This window comes from Heptranchias perlo, chromosome 4 (assembly GCF_035084215.1).
Source record: "Heptranchias perlo isolate sHepPer1 chromosome 4, sHepPer1.hap1, whole genome shotgun sequence".
In the NCBI taxonomy this organism is placed as follows: domain Eukaryota; kingdom Metazoa; phylum Chordata; class Chondrichthyes; order Hexanchiformes; family Hexanchidae; genus Heptranchias; species Heptranchias perlo.
In genome coordinates, this window is record NC_090328.1 from 7,996,624 (window position 1) to 8,015,799 (window position 19,176).

The 19,176-nt window shown below is 39.4% G+C and overlaps 1 protein-coding gene across 4 annotated transcripts in view; it reads left to right on the top strand.

Moving 5' to 3' along the window:
* add1 (adducin 1 (alpha)) overlaps positions 1-19,176 on the top strand; it is a 143,374-nt gene that overhangs the window by 107,016 nt on the left and 17,182 nt on the right. For all 4 annotated transcript variants that reach the window (XM_067982427.1, XM_067982426.1, XM_067982430.1 and 1 more), the window contains exons 11-12: positions 4,643-4,729; positions 10,709-10,798. In XM_067982427.1, the coding sequence (XP_067838528.1) occupies positions 4,643-4,729; positions 10,709-10,798 (177 nt within the window). The remainder of the gene's footprint in view (positions 1-4,642; positions 4,730-10,708; positions 10,799-19,176) is intronic.

Consider the following 19,176-nt stretch of genomic DNA (forward strand, 5'->3'; position numbering starts at 1 on the left):
TGGTAACTTGAGGTTTTCAAGCCATTGTACGTTGGTTCACGTGCTCTGTTTATGTGCAATGCTGGTTTATTTTCCCATCTTTTTGTAGTGTACGTCATAAAGAACAAATGAGATTCACATTATCTATAAATAACACTTGTTAGTGTATGTATGGAACACAATAGCATGTGATTAAGAATTTTTAGTCTTTTTCTATAATAGAATTGCGTTTTTAAGGGATGTTGGGTGTTGCATAGAGTGCTTGCAAGGCACAGACATTTTTCAGCAGGCTTTAACTCAACCTGCTAATCTAGTTTCTGTATCCAAAGCTAGGAAAACATTCAGATCAAAAGGGTCCACCATTTTCAACCTGGTACATGTTACTATGGTGATGACTGATTCTAAATAGAATTAGTTCCATACTGCAGTATTCAGTGAGTACTTGTTGAGTAGGAATGTCTGTTTTTGATACTTAAACTGCATTTATAGTTGCGTTTTACATAAATTCTTTAAGGACATGCATGCGAGTGTATTAGAGGTAAACGCTTGTCCAAAAGCGTGACAACAAATGTATTCACAGTACAACGTTACATCAGTCTAAGTCTTGCTTGGTGTCTGAGCTCAGAATTTCAAGTGGCACATGCTTTTAGAATCCTTAAGCAGTTTTCTCCTGCTATAACTGAAACCAATGGTTTTTGTCAAATCTAACCTATTTGTGAAATTGTCTGTCTCGCTTATTTTGTTTTTCCTTAATTGCCCCAAAGCCTCTAGTTGCTGGAATTTAGCTGCCTTCTGCATGGAATATTGCATGCAAGTAGTTGGCTCTAGTGTATATCCTTCCCTCTTATACCAGTAGGGTGTGGCATGACTGAAGTAGAGCAGGGTTTGAAGCTGATAACAATCTGTAAGACCTTTGCTCAGAATAATTTTAATAGACTTAACTTTTATTCTAACTTGTGCTTATGGCATGCTGTTTTTCTCCTAAAGACAGCTGTTTTTGAAGAGGGGCAAAGGAATACTAGCAAAGGTCGGAGTGATCACCCATTTTAATATTTACCTTTTAAAATGCTTTCTTTTACAATTATTTGATCTAATATATTCTGACTACATTGGAGAATATGGTGCCAAACGTATGATAAGCTTAAGGATGCTTCCCTGCAATCATTGGCATCCATTTGCAGCAGCCTTTTCTATAAAATTTGGCATGTTCTATGTACCTTGTACGAATGCTACAATCCCATAGGAACATGAGAAAGCAAAATGTACAGCTTTCTGCTAAAGTCACAGCTTATTGCACAGCGCCATTTACTATGCTATTACTACAGTGGGTTGCTTTCCTGACATTGTAAACATTTCAAAAACATAATTTGAAAGAGAATTGGGACATTGGGCCACTTTACAGACATCTGGGTTGGGGAGTTGAAATTTCGATTGAAACTGGGGACGGATAGTTTGAGATCGTTAATCCATAGATAGAGGATAAGAATGGCCTGTGATAAGATAGTACTGTTGTGATTACTTCAATTGAGTATTGCCTCCTTAATACAACCTCTGTGTAGAAATGTTTTATTCTGCTGACAGCTTCAATTAAAACGAACATCTGGACTTTACACTTTTAATATGTAATTTTTTAAAAATGTAAACTGCACGATAAAGGAAACCAGTTAAAAGTGTAACCATGAATTAAAACCTATAGCTGTAAACATGAAAGACTTAAAACTCTGTACGTGCTCAAAAATGTGCCCTTCATTACAATGTCCCATTTCCTATCTCCATTCATTTCAGTATGACTAGCTATAGGTAATTTTCCAAACCAAACCTTGAAAGCAATTTAAAAGTCAAAATTATTTGGAATTTCGGATTGAATTTTTCTGAAGTCAATTGAAGAGAAGGGTAGAACTTAACACTGAAGAACAAAACAGTTACATAGTCTTACATGATTAGATGACCCATCCCTTTTTTTCTGCAAGTACCTAAAATATGCAAAAATGGTTATTCAGAATATGAAGATACTGACGTGTATCTTTTTGTTTAGGACTGAATTTAGTACCAATCCGGTCTGGCTTGTCTCTGGGCCTTTCCTAAGCCACGTTAAACTAAACCATCCTGAACAAGTCGAATCAGGTGATTTTTGGCCCCAGATCTCAAATCTGCATGACCTGTATGTATCTTTAGAGGCAGAATGAGGTAACCCTAGATAATTGGTCATCTACTGATCCTGCTGGTTAACATCTTTTCCAAAAATACATTCTGACCAAAGTTGATCCCATCTCAAATTTAACAAGAAAATTTATTTTCAAACCCTGAAATGTTGGTCACATAAAAGAGCACTACATTTACAAGTGGTATTGCAGCTCAGTTTATTCTGTAGCAAAGTTAGAGAATTAGAATAATCAGTGTAGCTTATTGCAGCTATTGTGAGTCCTCGTTACAAATCAGATTGCGCCCTTTTCATTGAAAGTGATACATTGAGTAAGATTTCCAGCTATATTTTAAAAAATACAGCAAATTATGCAATTACAGTGTTTCAAATACTCGTGTGCTTTTTTTTTAAAAGAGCTATTGGTGAGTTCACATGTACGAACATTCTGTTTGGTCTGTCTTGTCCATCTATAACCAGAAGTTTGGCGTGGTCACAACAGAGTGATGGCTGTATCATAGCCCTGATTGGTTTGCTATCATTTTGTACGTAAGATTTCTTAAGACTAAGTAACCGTTTAAAATTAATCTACGTTTTTTTTTGTTAATGTCCTTTTTTTAAAAAAAAAAGAAAGGAAGTTTTTTTTAATTTCTGACTGTTATAATGTGGTGGTCTCTCTCTATATAGTATTAGTTGTGGTATTTTTGTTTTGACTGTGTTAAAATTATTTCTGGTGAAAAGGTGCTGTAATTTTTTGTCAGAAGAGTGGTTATGAGTGAGTATTCATTCTTCCATATCCATCCCAATTCCCCTTTTTGTTTTAGGAATGATGAACATCCAAAGCTTTATTTTCTATTATTTTCTACATAAACTCAATAAATGCATCGTTTCTGAGAGGAATAAAGAAGTCCATGGCATTCACGGACTTAAGGCGGCTCATGCTTATTCTCTCTGCACATTGTTTACATGCTTGGTGGGTTCTGATCAACTGGTCAAAGCTTCAGTTTAAGTACGGTGAAATGTAGAAAATTAATTGTTGCCTGTGTCGCTGCAAGTTCTGATCAACTAGTCAGACCCACCGTTTTACAGAAAAAGTATGCATGGAGGAGAGGATCCAGCCTTAAAAAAATAAATAAATTCATAGTGCTTAACGTTTGCCTGTGGTGGTTTTGTTGAGGGGTGGACTTGAAATGTACTGTTTCAGAAGTGATGAGCAATGCTAGAAATCACTAAATTAACCATGGGAATATTGTGAAATCTGGGTTGTGAATTCTAGTGTTCATGTCCTTAACTGTTGAAAAGGTTCCAAAGATAAATTAGCATTGTGGTTTCCAATAAATTCTTAATGTCAGTACAGAACTTTGGTGATGCCCACTCATGACTTGCACCCAAAAAACTCCTTCACCAAGCTTCTGGACTACCGATATCACACCACCACCCCCTCCTTCCCCTCTACTGGTCATTTTCTGCTTTAATTTTGCTTTTTGTGTAAATGTTGCAGAGCAATGAATCAATGGTGTGCACATTCTGAAGCTTCTTAGTAGCACATACAGTTTCTGGTCCATTATCTTCCTCGTGCTTCTCTTCCAGTTGAAGTTGCCCTAAGCAGAATGAGTTTGGCCAGTCTGAGTCAGTTCTACTGCACACAAATCCACTGCACAAAACCATCTATGATTCTTCAGATTAGAGGCCATAAGGATGGCTGGTATGAGTAATTGAAATATTACTGTACAGTAGGAGGGACTGCTCTAAGACTAACGTTAGTGCATCTATTGACCAGAGTACAAGGCAATTTATCACTCATTTAATTACTGTATTTGATCTGGGTGTGCTTATTCCTAACATCTGGTGGGAAAAAATGTTCAGTTTCCCAACACTGACATCCTTCAACTTTGGGAGCACACAATAAAATATCCTTTGCACAATGCCCAGTGGTAAATTACCAACATAATCTGTTGGCACAGCCTTATCGGCTAACCGCTGTAATTTACAACAAAAAATTTCTTGTTAAAACCTAGCCCCTTGCTAACAGAGTAGCAAAATAGTGAGTGCACTCCAGAAAATGTTTGTTGGTAGCACTCTACTCAGTAAGAGTTAGGAAGAATTCTTTAATCAAAATATATGGGCCAGACTTTTTAAATGGTTGTGACCACGGGATTGAGCCCTAGTGTTTGGATCATGTTGACAGTCATACAGGGCAAATGTTTTCTCAACTGGATAAAACTTTGAATTTTTTTTAAAGTCCTAATTGCTAGTCAGTGCTTGTGGTTTGAGTCTTTTAATGAGGGTCTACTGTATTTATGAACAAGCACAATTGACACGACTTGTGAGCAATCTCAATCAATTGCCTTAATATGAGGGACACTGTGCCATCATTGGTTCGATGCTCTTGTTGCAATCCATGTTTAAGCACTGAATGTTTTTAGTAAACTGCATGGTTTATTTCAATCTACAGTCTCATTTGCTTTGTAATTATGAAAGCTGACTTGGATACTGACCATTTGGTATTCTTGATGTTTATAGTGGACAAAAGAAGCCGCTGGTCCAATTCCCAACCAGTTTGTGCCACTAAACACTGACCCACGTGAGTTCAAAGAGATGAGGAATAAGGTAGGACAAGAATGGCTTTGAACGAAAGTATTTTATTCTGAAACCAAGCACTGTATCTCTCTTTTTCAATGCTTTTGATGGGAATATTTCTTGAATTTTAGCTGTCTGACATAGAGGAAAGTTCTGCTTAGCACCAGAAATGCAGCACATAAGAATTCTATCTATCCATGGAATTTCAATCTTCTGTCTGTATGGTGGTCTTTTTAGTCAATAGCCTTCAACTTTTGTAGTTGAACGATTATAGGAACTTTTCTTGAAGTGGCAGGGCAGGATAGAAAAGGTGAACATCTGTCATTGGGAAAATGCTAGAATCCATTATTAAGGAAGTAGTTGCAGGACATTTGGAGACTCATAATACAATCAAGGAGAGTCAACATGGTTTTATGAAGGGGAAATCGTGTCTAACAAATTTATTAGAGTTCTTTGAGGAAGTAACGGGCAGGTTGGATAAAGGGGAACCAATGGATGCAGTATATTTGGATTTCCAAGAGGCTTTCGGTAAGGTGCCACATAAAAGATTACTGCACAAGTTCAGAGCTCATGGTGTTGGTAATATACTGGCATGGATAGAGGATTGGTTAACTAACACAAAACAAAGAATTGGGATAAAAGGGTCATTTTCAAAATGGCAATCTGTAACTAGGGGGGTGCCGCAGGGATCAGTGCTGGGGCCTCAACTATTTACAATATATATCAATGACTTGGATGAAGGAACAGAGTGTCTTGTGGCCAAATTTGCTGATGATACAAAGATAGGTGGAAAAGCAAGTTGCGATGAGGACACAGTGTCTGCAAAGGGATATTGACAGGTTAAGTGAATGGGCAAAAATTTGGCAGATGGAATATAATGTGGGAAAATGTGAAGTCACCCACTTTGGGAGGAAAAATAAAAAAGCAAAATATTTAAATGGAGAAATACTACAAAATGCTGTGGTACAGAGGGATCTGGGTGTCCTCGTACATGAAACACAAAAAGTCAACATACAGGTGCAGCAGGTAATCCGGAAGGCAAATGGAATATTGGCCTTTATTTCTAGGGGGATGGAGTATAAATGCAGGGAAGTCATGCTACAACTGTACAGGGTGCTGGTGAGACCACACCTGGAGTACTGCGTACAGTTCTAGTGCCCTTATTTAAGGAAGGACATACTTGCATTGGAGGCAGTTCAGAGAAGGTTCACGAGGTTGATTCTGGTATGGAAGGGTTGTCTTATGAGGAAAGATTGAACAGGTTGGGTCTATACTCATTGGAGTTTAGAAGAATGAGAGGAGATCTTATTGAAACAATCAAGATTCTGTGTGGACTCGATAGGGTAGATGCTGAGAGGATGTTGCCCCTCATGGGGGAATCTAAAACTAGGGGGCATAGTCTCAGAATAAGGGTCGCCTGTTTAAGATGGAAATTAGGAGGAATTTCTTCTCCCAGAGGGTCGTGAATCTTTGGAATTCTTTACCCCAAAAAGCTGTGGAGGCTGAGACATTGAATATATTCAAGGCTGAGTTGGACACATTTTTGATCAGCAATTGAGTCAAAGGATATGGGGAAAAGGCGGGAAAGTGGAGTTGAGGTAAAAAAATCAGATCTGCCATGATCTTATTAAATGGCGGAGCAGGCTCGAAGGGCCGAATGGCCTACTCCCTGCTCCTATCTCTTTATGGTCTTATGGTGAAGGTGGAGAAGTGTTTAAAATAGTTTAAAAATTCACACTAACTTCTGGGCATTGCAGAATTTTTTTTTAACCTTTTGCCTATCTAGCATCTGCTAGGCACCTCCCAATGAAAAAGTTGGATGATATACTGATTCTGCTCTAAATAGAGAACCGAGGAAGTCTTTTTCTTTCTTCCCCCTGCGAGGTGCCCCTTCCCCAAATGGGAAAGTGAGGGACGTAACCCCCACATCCTAACAGCCCCTTGGCACAGTGCTTTTGTGCTTGTGTCCTTCTCTACTATGCAGGTTAGGTCCCCGCATGACGATGCTGCAAAATATTTTTAAAATTCAAATTCGGCCACAAAATGAACATTAAACGGAGTCAAATTTCATCAAGGGAAGCTCAACTTGGTCTAGGGTTATGGCATTAAAAAGGGGGGGAAATTCTCAAACATGCAGGTCAGGAAACAATGTGATGTAGAAGGTACCAATGGATTTCTCAGGACTATTGTAAGGGAAAGCATGCGATTGAATCTGAAAATTAGCACTGGAGGAGGCCATTTGACTCATTACGTCTGTGTTGATGCTAGCTATTCAGATTATCTACTCTTAATTCTATCCCTGCCGTTTCCCTATATCCTTTGTAAATTCATTTTCTAATTTCATTTTAAATTATGCTATAATCTCTCTTAATAGACACTTATAAATTATTCCATGTTCTAAAAGCATTTCTTGTAACTTCACCTGTTGTTCTTCTAGTGACAATCCTGAGTCTGTGCCCCACTTATTACCAATTCACAAACTAATGGGAACAATTTTTCATTATTTGCCCTCTCAAAACCTTTTGTAATTGTAAAAACCTCTTAGATTTCCCTTAAACTTCTGTCACAGTGGAGGGAAAAAACCAGTTTTTTTTAAACCTTCTTCATAACTATAAACTTCTCATTCCTTGTTTCATTCTAGTGACTCTTTGTAACCTTTCCATGGCTGTAATATCTTTCCTAGAATGAGGTTATCCAGAACTGCACACAATACTCCATCTGATGCCTAGCCAGTATTTTTGTACAAATTTATGACTTGCTTTTATATTCAGTATCCTTTATGTATAAAAACCCTAGAACCCCATTTTGTCATCTTTGGGTTGTTCTACCTGCACTCCCACCATTAGTGATCTGTGCATGTGTACCCCTAGATCTGTCATTCTCCACTCTTTTCGCTGTTCCTTTCCCCAAGATGTACTACTTCATATTTATCTGCACTGAACTGCATCTGTCACCTATCTGCACATTGTACTAATTTGTCTTGTCCTTCTGTAACCTTTTAAATATCTGGTTCTGTATCCAGACTGAGAGGCCCAGACAATTTGAAAGCAAACACATTAGCTCGAAATGTCATGCAATTACTTGATTGTTATATTTTGATAGATCTCTTGATTAAAGTGCAGGAATTTGAGGCAATTGTCCAAGCTGTTTAATAATTAAGCGTTTCTTTTGTTTGAACGTTCTGTATAACCCTGCTGTTACCCAAGGGTCGCCTGGAGGATTTAAAAAAATATTTTCAAATCAGTTTTGCTTCCATTTCCTACCAGTACAGTATCAAGATATTGATGCATTTTTAAAATTTTAGCTGCAGGCTCTGTTTTATTTCGTGATCAATTTTTAAGCTGTATTTCTTCCTTCCTATATTTTTGATGTACTTTTATGGATTGTGTTCTACTGATATTAACGGCATGTGCTCCATGAGAACGAGTCGGCCATGCCATTGGGTGGAAAATCATGCCAGCCTGCATATTAATGACTTAGTAACTTTCTAATAATTTTTTTTAAGTGCCACCTTTGGGGCAAATTAATAGCTAAAGATTCTTTTAATGTCTATTTTACAAATTTCATTAAAGATGGGATGAAGTGGTGCCTGTTTTGGGTTTTCGATTGCGTTTATATTTCAAAATGAAATGTCTATGAAAATCAAATGTTTATACAATTGCACAATCCAGTTCACTAAGTAGATTTCGTTCTTAAATTCTAAGTATGTATTTATTTTGAAGACTAAGTTGTAATGAAGTTGAATGAAGTAGGGTGAGGGGTTGTCTGAGTGTAGCATATTGTTGTACCAACACATTTGCTACAGAATGGTAAGTCGATTGGAATCATAGAATCTTACAGTACAGAAGAAGGCCATTTGGCCTCTTGATGCCTGTGCCGACTCTTTGAAAGAGCTGTCCAATTAGTCCCACAGCTGTGCTCTTTCCCCATCCCCTTGCAAACTTTTCCTTTTCAAGTATATATCCAAATCCCTTTTCAAAGTTACTATTGAATCTGCTTTCACCACACTTTCTGGTAGTGCATTCCAGATCATCGTAACTCTCAGCATAAAAAAAGATTCTCCTCATCTCCCCCCTATCTTTTGCCAGATATCTTAATTTGCTGTTCTTCATTCTACCCTCCTTACTTACTCTTACAGCTTACTGCCTTATTGCCCTTAAACTCTGTACTTTGTAAAATTATGGAAACTACTGTTAATGCTGAGATTATCCTGTACCTTGAAAGTTTTGGTTTAATCCATGTTTTTTAGGACAGCCCTTGCAACATTGCCTATGTTGCACACCATGCAAACTGTGCTATTGAGCACTTTAAATAATTTGTCATTGCCTATAATAATTCCAAAGCCTTGACAGTCTGTCACTGTGTACTTCTAAACAAGTTACCATCATATGCTCTCCCATCGAAGCTGCGTTCATGGCTATCCAGTGCCCTCAAATCACTCCGTCTGTTCTGTAGTTGATTCATTCTCTGATTTTTTTTTTTTCCCCAGCTTTATCTTCTCTTGCTTCCCCTTCACATTAGTGACCACCTTCACTCATCACCCAGCTCTCTTGATGATTTCACTCTATATTCACCAACTCACTTCAGATCATGCATCCTTCATGGACGCAACTTTTATTCCTTTCAAAGAGCATTGGCTGAATGACGTTCAGTGGAGCAATGAAAATCTTGTTTCAGTTCTTCAAGTATCCAGTTTCCTCCTGTCTCTCAAGTTTAATCAGCAGCTACCATCTCTTGCCCTTGATACTTCCATTCTTGGTCCTCTTTCGTCTGTTGACATCCTTAGCCTAACTATCTCCTCTGACCTCAAATGGAACTCTTAAATCTCCAGTGCTAAATTTGTGCACAAGAAGCTTGGTTTCCTGTTTTGTGCCCATCACTTCTTTTCTCCTCAACAGCTCTTAACTTAAGCCCACATCCATCCTGGGCTTAAACACTGCTCCATTATCGGAAAGATTCTTTGTACAGCATTCTTGCACATCCCACTCTCTCTTATAGCCCCAAATCAATCAATCTTTCTCTCGTTCGTTCTTTCTTTTCTTTTTCTCTCTCTCTCTCTCTCTCTCTCTCTCTCCAATGCAAATAGCCAGTGCTCCTCTGAACTTTCCTCTTTTGTATCTGAAAAGCTATGGTCTCTGCCTGCTCTTCCTCCACTGTGTTAAAATCAAGACTCAGCTCACCGTTTCCTGCTACAACTCATTCCTTCACGGGACCTCTCAAAGGTGGGATTCCTTCCTTCGGCAGTCTTCAGACTTTTAAACCCCAAATCTAATCTTCATGTCCTGATGCAATTTTTTTTTAAATTAGGCTGCATGAGTCCAGAACAAGGGGGCATAACCTTAAAATTAGAGCTCGGCCATTTAGAAGTGAAATTAGGAAGTACTTCTTCACACAAAGGGTAGTGGAAATCTGGAATTCTCTTCCCCCAAAAAAAAAGCTGTTGAGGCTAGGTCAATTGAAAAATTCAAAACTAAGATGGATAGATTTTTGTTGGGTAAGGGTATTAAGAGATATGGAGCAAAGGCCATGATCTAATTGAATGGCGGAACTGGCTCAAGGGGCTGTAGGACCTACTCCTGTTCCTATTATCCTAATTCCACTGCAAGCAAGTGCTATCCCTACTTTCAGTTCAGAATGGCAGCTAGTGCAGGAGTCCTGGTAGGAAAAGAAATAACTTTTATGCAATGGTGAGAAAGAAATCGTATGGTGAGAAAGAAACCTAGCTATAAAAATGCGATTTTCCATAATTTAAGTTTTAATGCAATCCTCGTGTTTCAATCTGAGTCGCTTCCATTGAGGTTTTTTGCATTAACTTTCAATTATCCATGATGCATTTTCTCAGTAAAAGGGAGACCAATTGAAGTGAGAAATTGTACCATTTAGTAAGCAAAACGAAAATACACCACGTTGTATAGTAATAAGTTTTGCTTGAATGCTATGGGCAGATGAAGTTTGGTCCACACTCGAAGAGAAAAATAACGATTTTCCTTAATTTTCCTTACCTTTTAGATTCGGGAACAAAATTTGCAGGATATAAAGACTGCAGGGCCTCAATCTCAGTTGCTATGTGGTGTTGTACTGGATAGGTCTTTTGCTCAGGTGAGAACATAACATTCTACATATAGAAGAAAAAATTCTGCACTACTTTCTGTTGTCAGCATCCAGTCTTCTTTGTTTGTCTGTCTGTCATTATCTTTGCCTAACGTTTTGTAAACACTATTCTTTGAATGGCAGAATTTATCTATGTGGGAGGTAAGTGCTGGTGATAACTCTTCCATGTCTAATATATTATGCAAAATATCAAACAAGAATGCAGAAATGGCAGAGCAAAAATAATATTGACAGTCGAATAATAGCATGCCAGTCAGAGCTCCTGCGAACCATTGCTGAATGCAGTCATCCGTGCATGTTCTTATATACTTTAAAATATGACTCCATTACATATCGTAAGCATGCAGCGTACACTAGTCAGGCTTTCAAAACCTCATTTATTTGACTTTGTGGTTGCACCTTTTAATTGAATGGGGATTGATCAAGTTTGCTTCAGAGCTTAAATTCCAGGCAGTTCTTAGGCCTCTGGTACAAGATCATAACGTAAAGAAATGGTTTCATCATTCAAGATAATAGTGTGTCTAAAAATGCCACATGGAGTTTAAACTGGAAAACTTTCCCCTGAAAACTGTTCCTCTAACTGAGGTATGTAGTAACTGTATGGAGTCTGTTTGCAGGTTGCAGATAATATCTCCCCTGTGAAAAGATTATAGCTAATGTCTTGATTATTTTTATCAATTCACGTCGCTCTTGAAGTGTTTCAGTATGATTCCAAATGTACTTTTAAATATAATGGGTTTTTTTAAAAATGATTTAATTGAACAACACATTGTTTAATATACTTTATGATCTGTGTCACTATTGTGAGTTTGCCTGGCTACTTCTGCACAATGAAAACTAGTGAAGTGTAAAAGTGGTTCAAAGGACTCATTGCCCCCTCTATTGGATTGAAATTATCCAATTGTTATTGGTGGTATAAGAAGTTGAAAACATGCAATGGCACTTTTGCTATATTGATCTTTTACTACTTTAAAAACCTTTGGTCTATCTGAGATGTAGAGTGAATGGCACCAGATTTTATTTTTTTCAAGCATCAACAAACTGAGACTTAAGGTTCAGCATTTAATATCACACACCCCAAAGGGCTACAGTAGTTTTGTCCACAGCACGTATTAAATACAGGATTAGTTACATTTCTTCAAAGATTTTGGTGAAGTTTCCATAATAAAGTAACACAATGCATGAGATCATGAAAGTTTGACTAGTTGAAACCCCCTACGTGCATATCATCCAGAGTTGGGTTATAGCCTGCATGCCACCCTCTCCTAGCCATCCGCTACTGGAATACTTGAGTTGCATGAAAATATCATGATGGATTTAAGTTACCCAGTCTTTAAGGGAGGGTATGGTTTGCACTGTTTACTCAATTTACTGTTGCAGGATGCACCACTCTCAGACTGTACGGAGTTTATTGATGGTCTCGATCTCTCAGAGCAAGCCTTAATTCCCGCTAACCCTGTTAGAAAGGTACTTACTGACCTGTTGTTGTTGAACTCTGCACCTATTATCTCTTTTCCTCACCCAATAACTGTGCTCTGCCCTAAAACACTTGTTTGTTACCCAGAATAAGTTTGTCAGCATTAAAATCTGACTGATTGGAATCCATAAGAATAGTGCTGGGTGAAATAAGATTCAAATCCAAACTAAAATTCAAATATTCACAGCAGAATTATTTCGGATTCTGCTCACTGATGTTATGCTTACATGTAATGTTGCATTAGATGTTCTCTAACTTCAATGCAGTAAGTGGGCAAATTTACCTGTGAACAATGTGATCACTGAAGCGTATAAGGGCATCAGATTTAATGTGGAAATGTACCATGTTTCTGTCAAATTTGCAAACATGGTACATAAATTTAGAAAATCCAAAAATCTTGTATTATGAACTAGCAGGACGTATTTGAAACCAAAGCAGAACTTAATTCATGGACTTGTGGCCTTGAAGCTTAGACATGTTGCTAAACTTGCAGCAGCAGCGGCACAGTGAATTTACATTCCTGATGATATTAATTCTGTCCCACAGCTCACACTGAGAAGAGCATCTATACATGTGCCCCGCAAAGGATAGGGAATATTCCCCCCTCATTGACATCTGCTATTTTGCTTTGTGGATGTGAGTGAAACCCAAAATAGCAAGTCTCCATGGGAGGAAATTGATGGCATCTCCAAAATGTTGGAGATAGTGATGTTCAATCATGAGACTGAGTACTTTGTAGTAAAAGAATTCTTCCTAACCCCCTCTCCCCGCCCCCAACTTAAAATTGGAAGTGTGACCCTCAAAGAAAACTTGCTGAGACCACCTCAATTAGTTCATCAATGTCTTCTCTGGACACAGTGAGATTTACTAGTGCTTTATACGTTCTGTAAAGTTCAGTTCTTTAAGGGAGAGGAGGGGAAAACAAATGGACTGAGGCAGCTGAAGGCTTTGCCATTATGATGGGGCAAGAGGGAGGGAGGGGATGCGTAGAAGACCACGGTCAGAAGAACCAATTGTTTAGGAGGAGTTGTAGAGCTGAAGGACTACGTGAAGTGAAAGGAGATGTAGGTGAAAATGTTTTGAACGCTTCCATATTTGCCTTTCCATCGTAAATCCTTATTTTCATCTGTGGCATACAACAGTTTTGGAGGGTTGTGCTCATTTAAAATTTTTCCTTGTGGGCATTTAGGGCCAACATTTTCTCCATTGGAAATTCATTTTTAAAACAAAATGTGGGCATGAGTGTCTTTTGTTCTGTGGGATTTGTGGTTCCTTTCTTTAAAGGAGCTGTGCAGACTATCAGTGCATACTTGTAATTGCTAGCTGTCTACATCTCAAATAGCTAAATGAGCTCCTTATCTAGTAAACAAGTCAGTTATTAATCCTGCAGTGCAATTAGCAAAACTGAAGCCTAAAGCAGTACTAGGACGAAATGTTCATAAATCTCAGTTTGCTGACGAAGACACAAGATCCTGTTCTGTAGTTTGATGGAAATGCATTCAGTCCTCACCAGATGACAGCCCTGGGCTGTGTCTCGGTAGCAGCCGACAGACACATTCACTCAAATATATGTACAGCTGAGAAGTCCCACAATGGTAATTTGAAGGAATGGATATAAATTGCATGTTGTTAATAATTGCAAGATAACAAAGATTTTTTTTTTGTTAGTTGTGTGTCTGACACACATGGAAACCCATTTTAAGGGTCTCCAAACTAGTGCTGGGTGAAATATTCACACAGGTTGGAATATCTGTTCGCCCAATATAGACTATGCACACACTCCCCAAAAGGAGACTATCTACTTGGCTTAGCCCACAGAACTTAAGCACAGCGTAGCAAGAGCCATGGCTTAGGTGACTTGGAAGTGTAGTGAACAGTGAGGAGGATAGTGATAGATTTCAAGAGGATATAGACAGGCTGGTAGCATGGGCAGACACGTGGCAGATGAAGTTTAATGCAGAAAAATGCAAAGTGATACATTTTGGTAGGAAGAATGAGGAGAGGCAATATAAACTAGAGGGCACAACTCTAAAAGGGATACAAGAACGGAGAGATCTGGGAGTATCTGTGCACAAATCGTTGAAGGTGGCAGGGTAGATTGAGAAAGCGGTTAAAAAAGCATACGGGATCCTGGGCTTTATAAATAGAGGCAAAGAGTACAAAAGTATGGAAGTCATTATGAACCTTTATAAAACACTGGTTCGGCCACAACTGGAGTATTGTGTCCAGTTCTGGGCACCCCACTTTAGGAAAGATGTGAAGGCCTTAGAGAAGGTGCAGAAGAGATTTACTAGAATGATTCCAGGGATTTAGTTAAGTGGATAGACTGGAGAAGCTGGAGTTGTTCTCCTTGGAACAGAGAAGGTTGCGAGGAGATCTGATAGAGGTATTCAAAATCATAAAGGGTCTAGACAGAGTAGGTAGAGAATGGTCAAAAACCGGAGAACATAAATTTGAGGTGATTGGCAAAAGAACCAAAGGTGATATGAGGAAAAATTTTTTTACACAGCGAGTGATTAGGATCTGGAATGCACTGGTTGAGGGGGTGGTGGAGGCAGATTCAATCATGGCCTTCAAAAGGGAACTGGATAAGTACTTGAAAAGAAAAAAATTGCAGGGCAACCGGAATAGGGCGGGGGAGTGGGACTAGCTGGATTGCCCTTGCATAGAGCCGCACGGACTCAATGGGCCGAATGGCCTCCTTCCGCGCTGTAATCTTTCTGAGATTCTATGGATGCTGGAGTTTAACCAGCTACAGCAATGCAGCTCATCAGCATAGTGCTGGTAGTTTCCTGCTGTTCTTGACCAGCAGGACCACTCTATATAGAGCTTTGGCCTACAAGGTTATCTAGAGTTAATTGGGAAGAATCCAAGCACACAGTGACTGGTCAGTCATGAACCTGATGCCCAAGTCTCACTCAGACTTCTAACTTTTCAGCATTAGAGGAGGGGTTACCTTCGAGTTATACAAGATTGTAAACAGCATGGAAAAGGTAAATCTGGAAATTGTTTCCTTATCTGTAATTACCCTCCAGGGCATATTTAGTAATCCAATACCTAAGCCAAAAGCAAAATACTGCGAATGCTAGAAACCTGAAATAAAAACAGAAAATGCTTAAAATACTCAGGTCAGGCAGCATCTGTGGAGCGAGTAACAGTGATAATGTTTCAAGTCAATGACCTTTCATCAGCACTGGAAGAAGTTAGAGATATAACAGTTATAAGCAAGTTCAGCGCCAAGGAAAAAGGAGGGGGAGGAAAAAGAAAAGGAAAGGTCTGTGATAGTGTGGAGGGCAGGAGTGATTAAATAACAAAAGGGATGATGGTGCAAGGCAAAAGTGGGGTGGTAATGGGACAATAAAGAAACAATAAAAGATTGGTCCAGAGGAGATGTAAATGGTTACAGCAGAACCATGCTCCAGGGCACTGTTAATGACTGACAATATTTTCCCCCACCCCAACTTCTCTAACACGTACCTGTTATGTACCCGTCAGCCAATGTCTTTAAAAATTTACCTTGAATTTCCTTAGTCTTAAATTGATTTGGTTCCAATCGACCATCGCTTGCATGATATCAGACGTTTTGGCCCAAAAGAGATCCCACTCTGCCATTCACCCCCTTGCCCCCGCCCCCCACCCACAACAAAGAAGATACCCGATACTCAAATCATTAGACAACAGACAAGTGTAGGTTTGCAGCTCTCGCTAGATGGACAGCAGAAATCAGCAGCTCCCTCATGTTCAGCATTGTGAACAGCACAACACACCATCAAATATGAATGCATTGCCACTAACCTCATGACCTCAGCATGGAAACTCACCATACCCTGTCGAACAGAATTCCACCAGTTGGAGATGTAGAGCTTCAGCGGCAGTTGTTTTCGTGCCTCAGTCATGGTTTTCTGCCAATACCTGGAGAGCTGAGAATACACAATTAACTCTTCCTAGCAGCTATCCTCCAAGTCTGAGTTATCTCAGTGTCTTTACTATGTGCGTTTGCTTTCAATTTGAAATAATGTGCACAGGACAGCTTGCTCCTGTGCCAGATACCTTGATGTTCTAGGCATCTAAGTCCAATGTCACATACCAAGTTTATTCATCAGCTGCTTCATCTAAGTCCTCATGTGAGGGGCTTTGACAAAGATGTGTCTGCCTTGAGACTGATTTTCCTCCTCCTATGATATAGTGACACGTTGGAATTCTTCCTGTAACCATTTCTCCACACAAAACAAACGTATGGCTTGCTTCTGAATCTTTCATATGGATTGAAGGAAGTCTTCCCGTTGCAAGCCTTGGAGTTTTGATCCATGAAGGATAACTGTTTAGACATGTGTCTTGTATGGCGCAAGCTTAACCTATATTGGAACTTTGCTATTGTTGAAGAAAGTTGAGAAAAAACAAAATGCCCTTCTCAGGATTGTGTTTAGGCTAAAATTGGCATCCACCAACATTCCTAGGTATTGTCATGAATCAACAACTGGGACAGATGCTCCTTGTAACTTTTAAGATATAGATATGAATTAATAGTGTGCAATTTGGCTGTCGCGTCTCCCTACGTAACCGTCACTACACTTTAAAAGTACTTCCTTGGCTGTAACGTGTTTTAGATGTCCTGAGGTCTTGAAAAGCGCGATACAAATGCATGTTATTTCTTTTTTTCTTAAATTCTATGATTCTATAATTTCCCACTTACTTGCAAGAAGTTGTTACTTGTGAAGTTGACTCTTGCCAAGGGGCTCATCGGGCAACATCAAGTGATTCAAGCAGATGGTCTGCAAATCTGGGTGGCCGTAATCTCAAAAGTGCGCCTCCCTTCTTCACCAATGTGAATTTTTGTACTTCCGACCCCAGCCATATTCATGGCTTCTGATTGAAGCTGACAATTTGGGTGGTTCTATGCCGTGGATCCGGGTTGAGACTGCTCAAATATAGGATCCTTATCGCAGCAGCAGAAAGAGAGAAGCCACTCATTTCATCATTCTGGGCTGAATTTGATCTGAGGTTTAATAGGTGAAAGGTTGGTCTGCTAACCAGTTGTATACCTTGAGCCAATCTTAAATCATTTATTCCTGAAAGGCATCTACAAACCTTAACACGTGGAACAGTCCTGCTACTTTCACCAAGCCTTACTGTTTGGATCTTTCTACTAACAGGGTCGTGCTTTTTGGAAGATTTATGTTGAATCTAAAAATCTCATCTGGCCCCAAAGTTAGACCCACATTCTGTGAGTACTCTGCTTTACACCTGATAGATACTGCAGTGAAGATTGATAATCTAACTCGTCGCTTGTTCGTTTGTCTTTTTTTTTGTTGAATGGAAGCATTTATCATATACCATATAATGCAACCAACTGGATGTAACTGCATCTCTTTCACAAGGGCCTCTTCGGACAGCAATGGCACTATCTTTGCCTTTCTCTTCTGAAAAGAACTCCAAATGCTTTCAATTGGCAAGGGAAGAGAGGGTCATGTGAGTGACGCACTTACATGACATCAGAAACTTCTTACCGAGGTGGTGATCCTGTGATCCTCCCCGCTGGTTACTGGGCTTACACTAGTGGTATATGGGGAAGACTTGTAGTTCAAGAATGAAGAACACGTAAGATAAGCAGTCCAGCTTTCTCTGTCATTTCTTATCCAGGCCCCTTTCTGAGAGATTTTCTGGCGTATCTTATTTTCTTACTCCCCTTAAAAGTAATGGATAATATGTCTGATGCATTAAAATTATGCTGCACGGATTGCTGAAATAATGTGAGAATGTGGAACTCGCTACCACACTGAGTAGTTGGAACAAATAGCATAGATGCATTTAAGGGGAAGCTAGATAAACACCCAAGGGAGAAAGAATACCCTTCTATTTCTAATAGGGTGAGATGAAGTAGGGAGGGAGGAGACTCGTGTGGAGTATAAACACCGGCGTTTGGCCGAATGGCCTGTTTCTGTGCTGTAGTTTCGATGTAACTTCTGTGGGCAAAAATGGATTACCGTAGATAAGCTTTCAGCATAAATAAATTATGTAAAACGTGAATTCATTACTTTTGTCAAGTCCTTGGATTCCTATCATTAGGAGCAAATTTACATTTCAATTGAAGGATAATCATACAGTAATTGGCTACACTGGCAGTATATTTACCTGAGAAACTTCTTCAGAATTTCTCTCTCTAGTGGCCCTCCAGTTTAATGTTGAGTTTTGTTGGTGCTAAACCTCCATTGCAATATTTTTCCCACAGTCTGTGGCAAGTGAGTTGATCACAGCTGGGCTGGTGATAGGGAGGGACTACGATTGAACCCAGTACTCCTGTACTCCGGAGAGGGGTGGAGGGAAGTCAACCAGGTTCCCTGCTCCCGATGATTGTCCAGTGGAAAGTGTGCATCTGTAAATGTTGGATGAAGGCAGGGAAGGGCCTGACTATATTGCTTTCCATGGCCAAAAAGTATGCTGACACCCACTCTTAGCACAGCCATGGAGAAGTCCCTTGGGCAAGGTATCAGAGGACTGATGGAATGGTACCCCTGCATAAGTACAATAGCATGGTGGTTATGTCACTGGGCCAGTAATCCAGAGAATGTGAGTTCAAATCCCACCATGTTATTCAATTTTTTAAACTCTGGAATAAAAAGCTGGTAGCGGTCTAAAAATAACCATGAAGCTGTCTGATTGTTGTAAAAATCCAACTGGTTCAATAATGTCATAGAAACATAGAAAATAGGAGCAGGAGTAAGCCATTCAGCCCTTCGAGCCTGCTCCGCCATTCAGTATGATCATTGCTGATCCTCTATCTCAATACCATTAGGGAAGGAAACCTGTTGTCCCTACCCAGTCTGGCCTATATGTGACTCCAGTCCCACACCAGTGTGGTTACCTACCCTCTGAAATGGCTTAGCAAGCC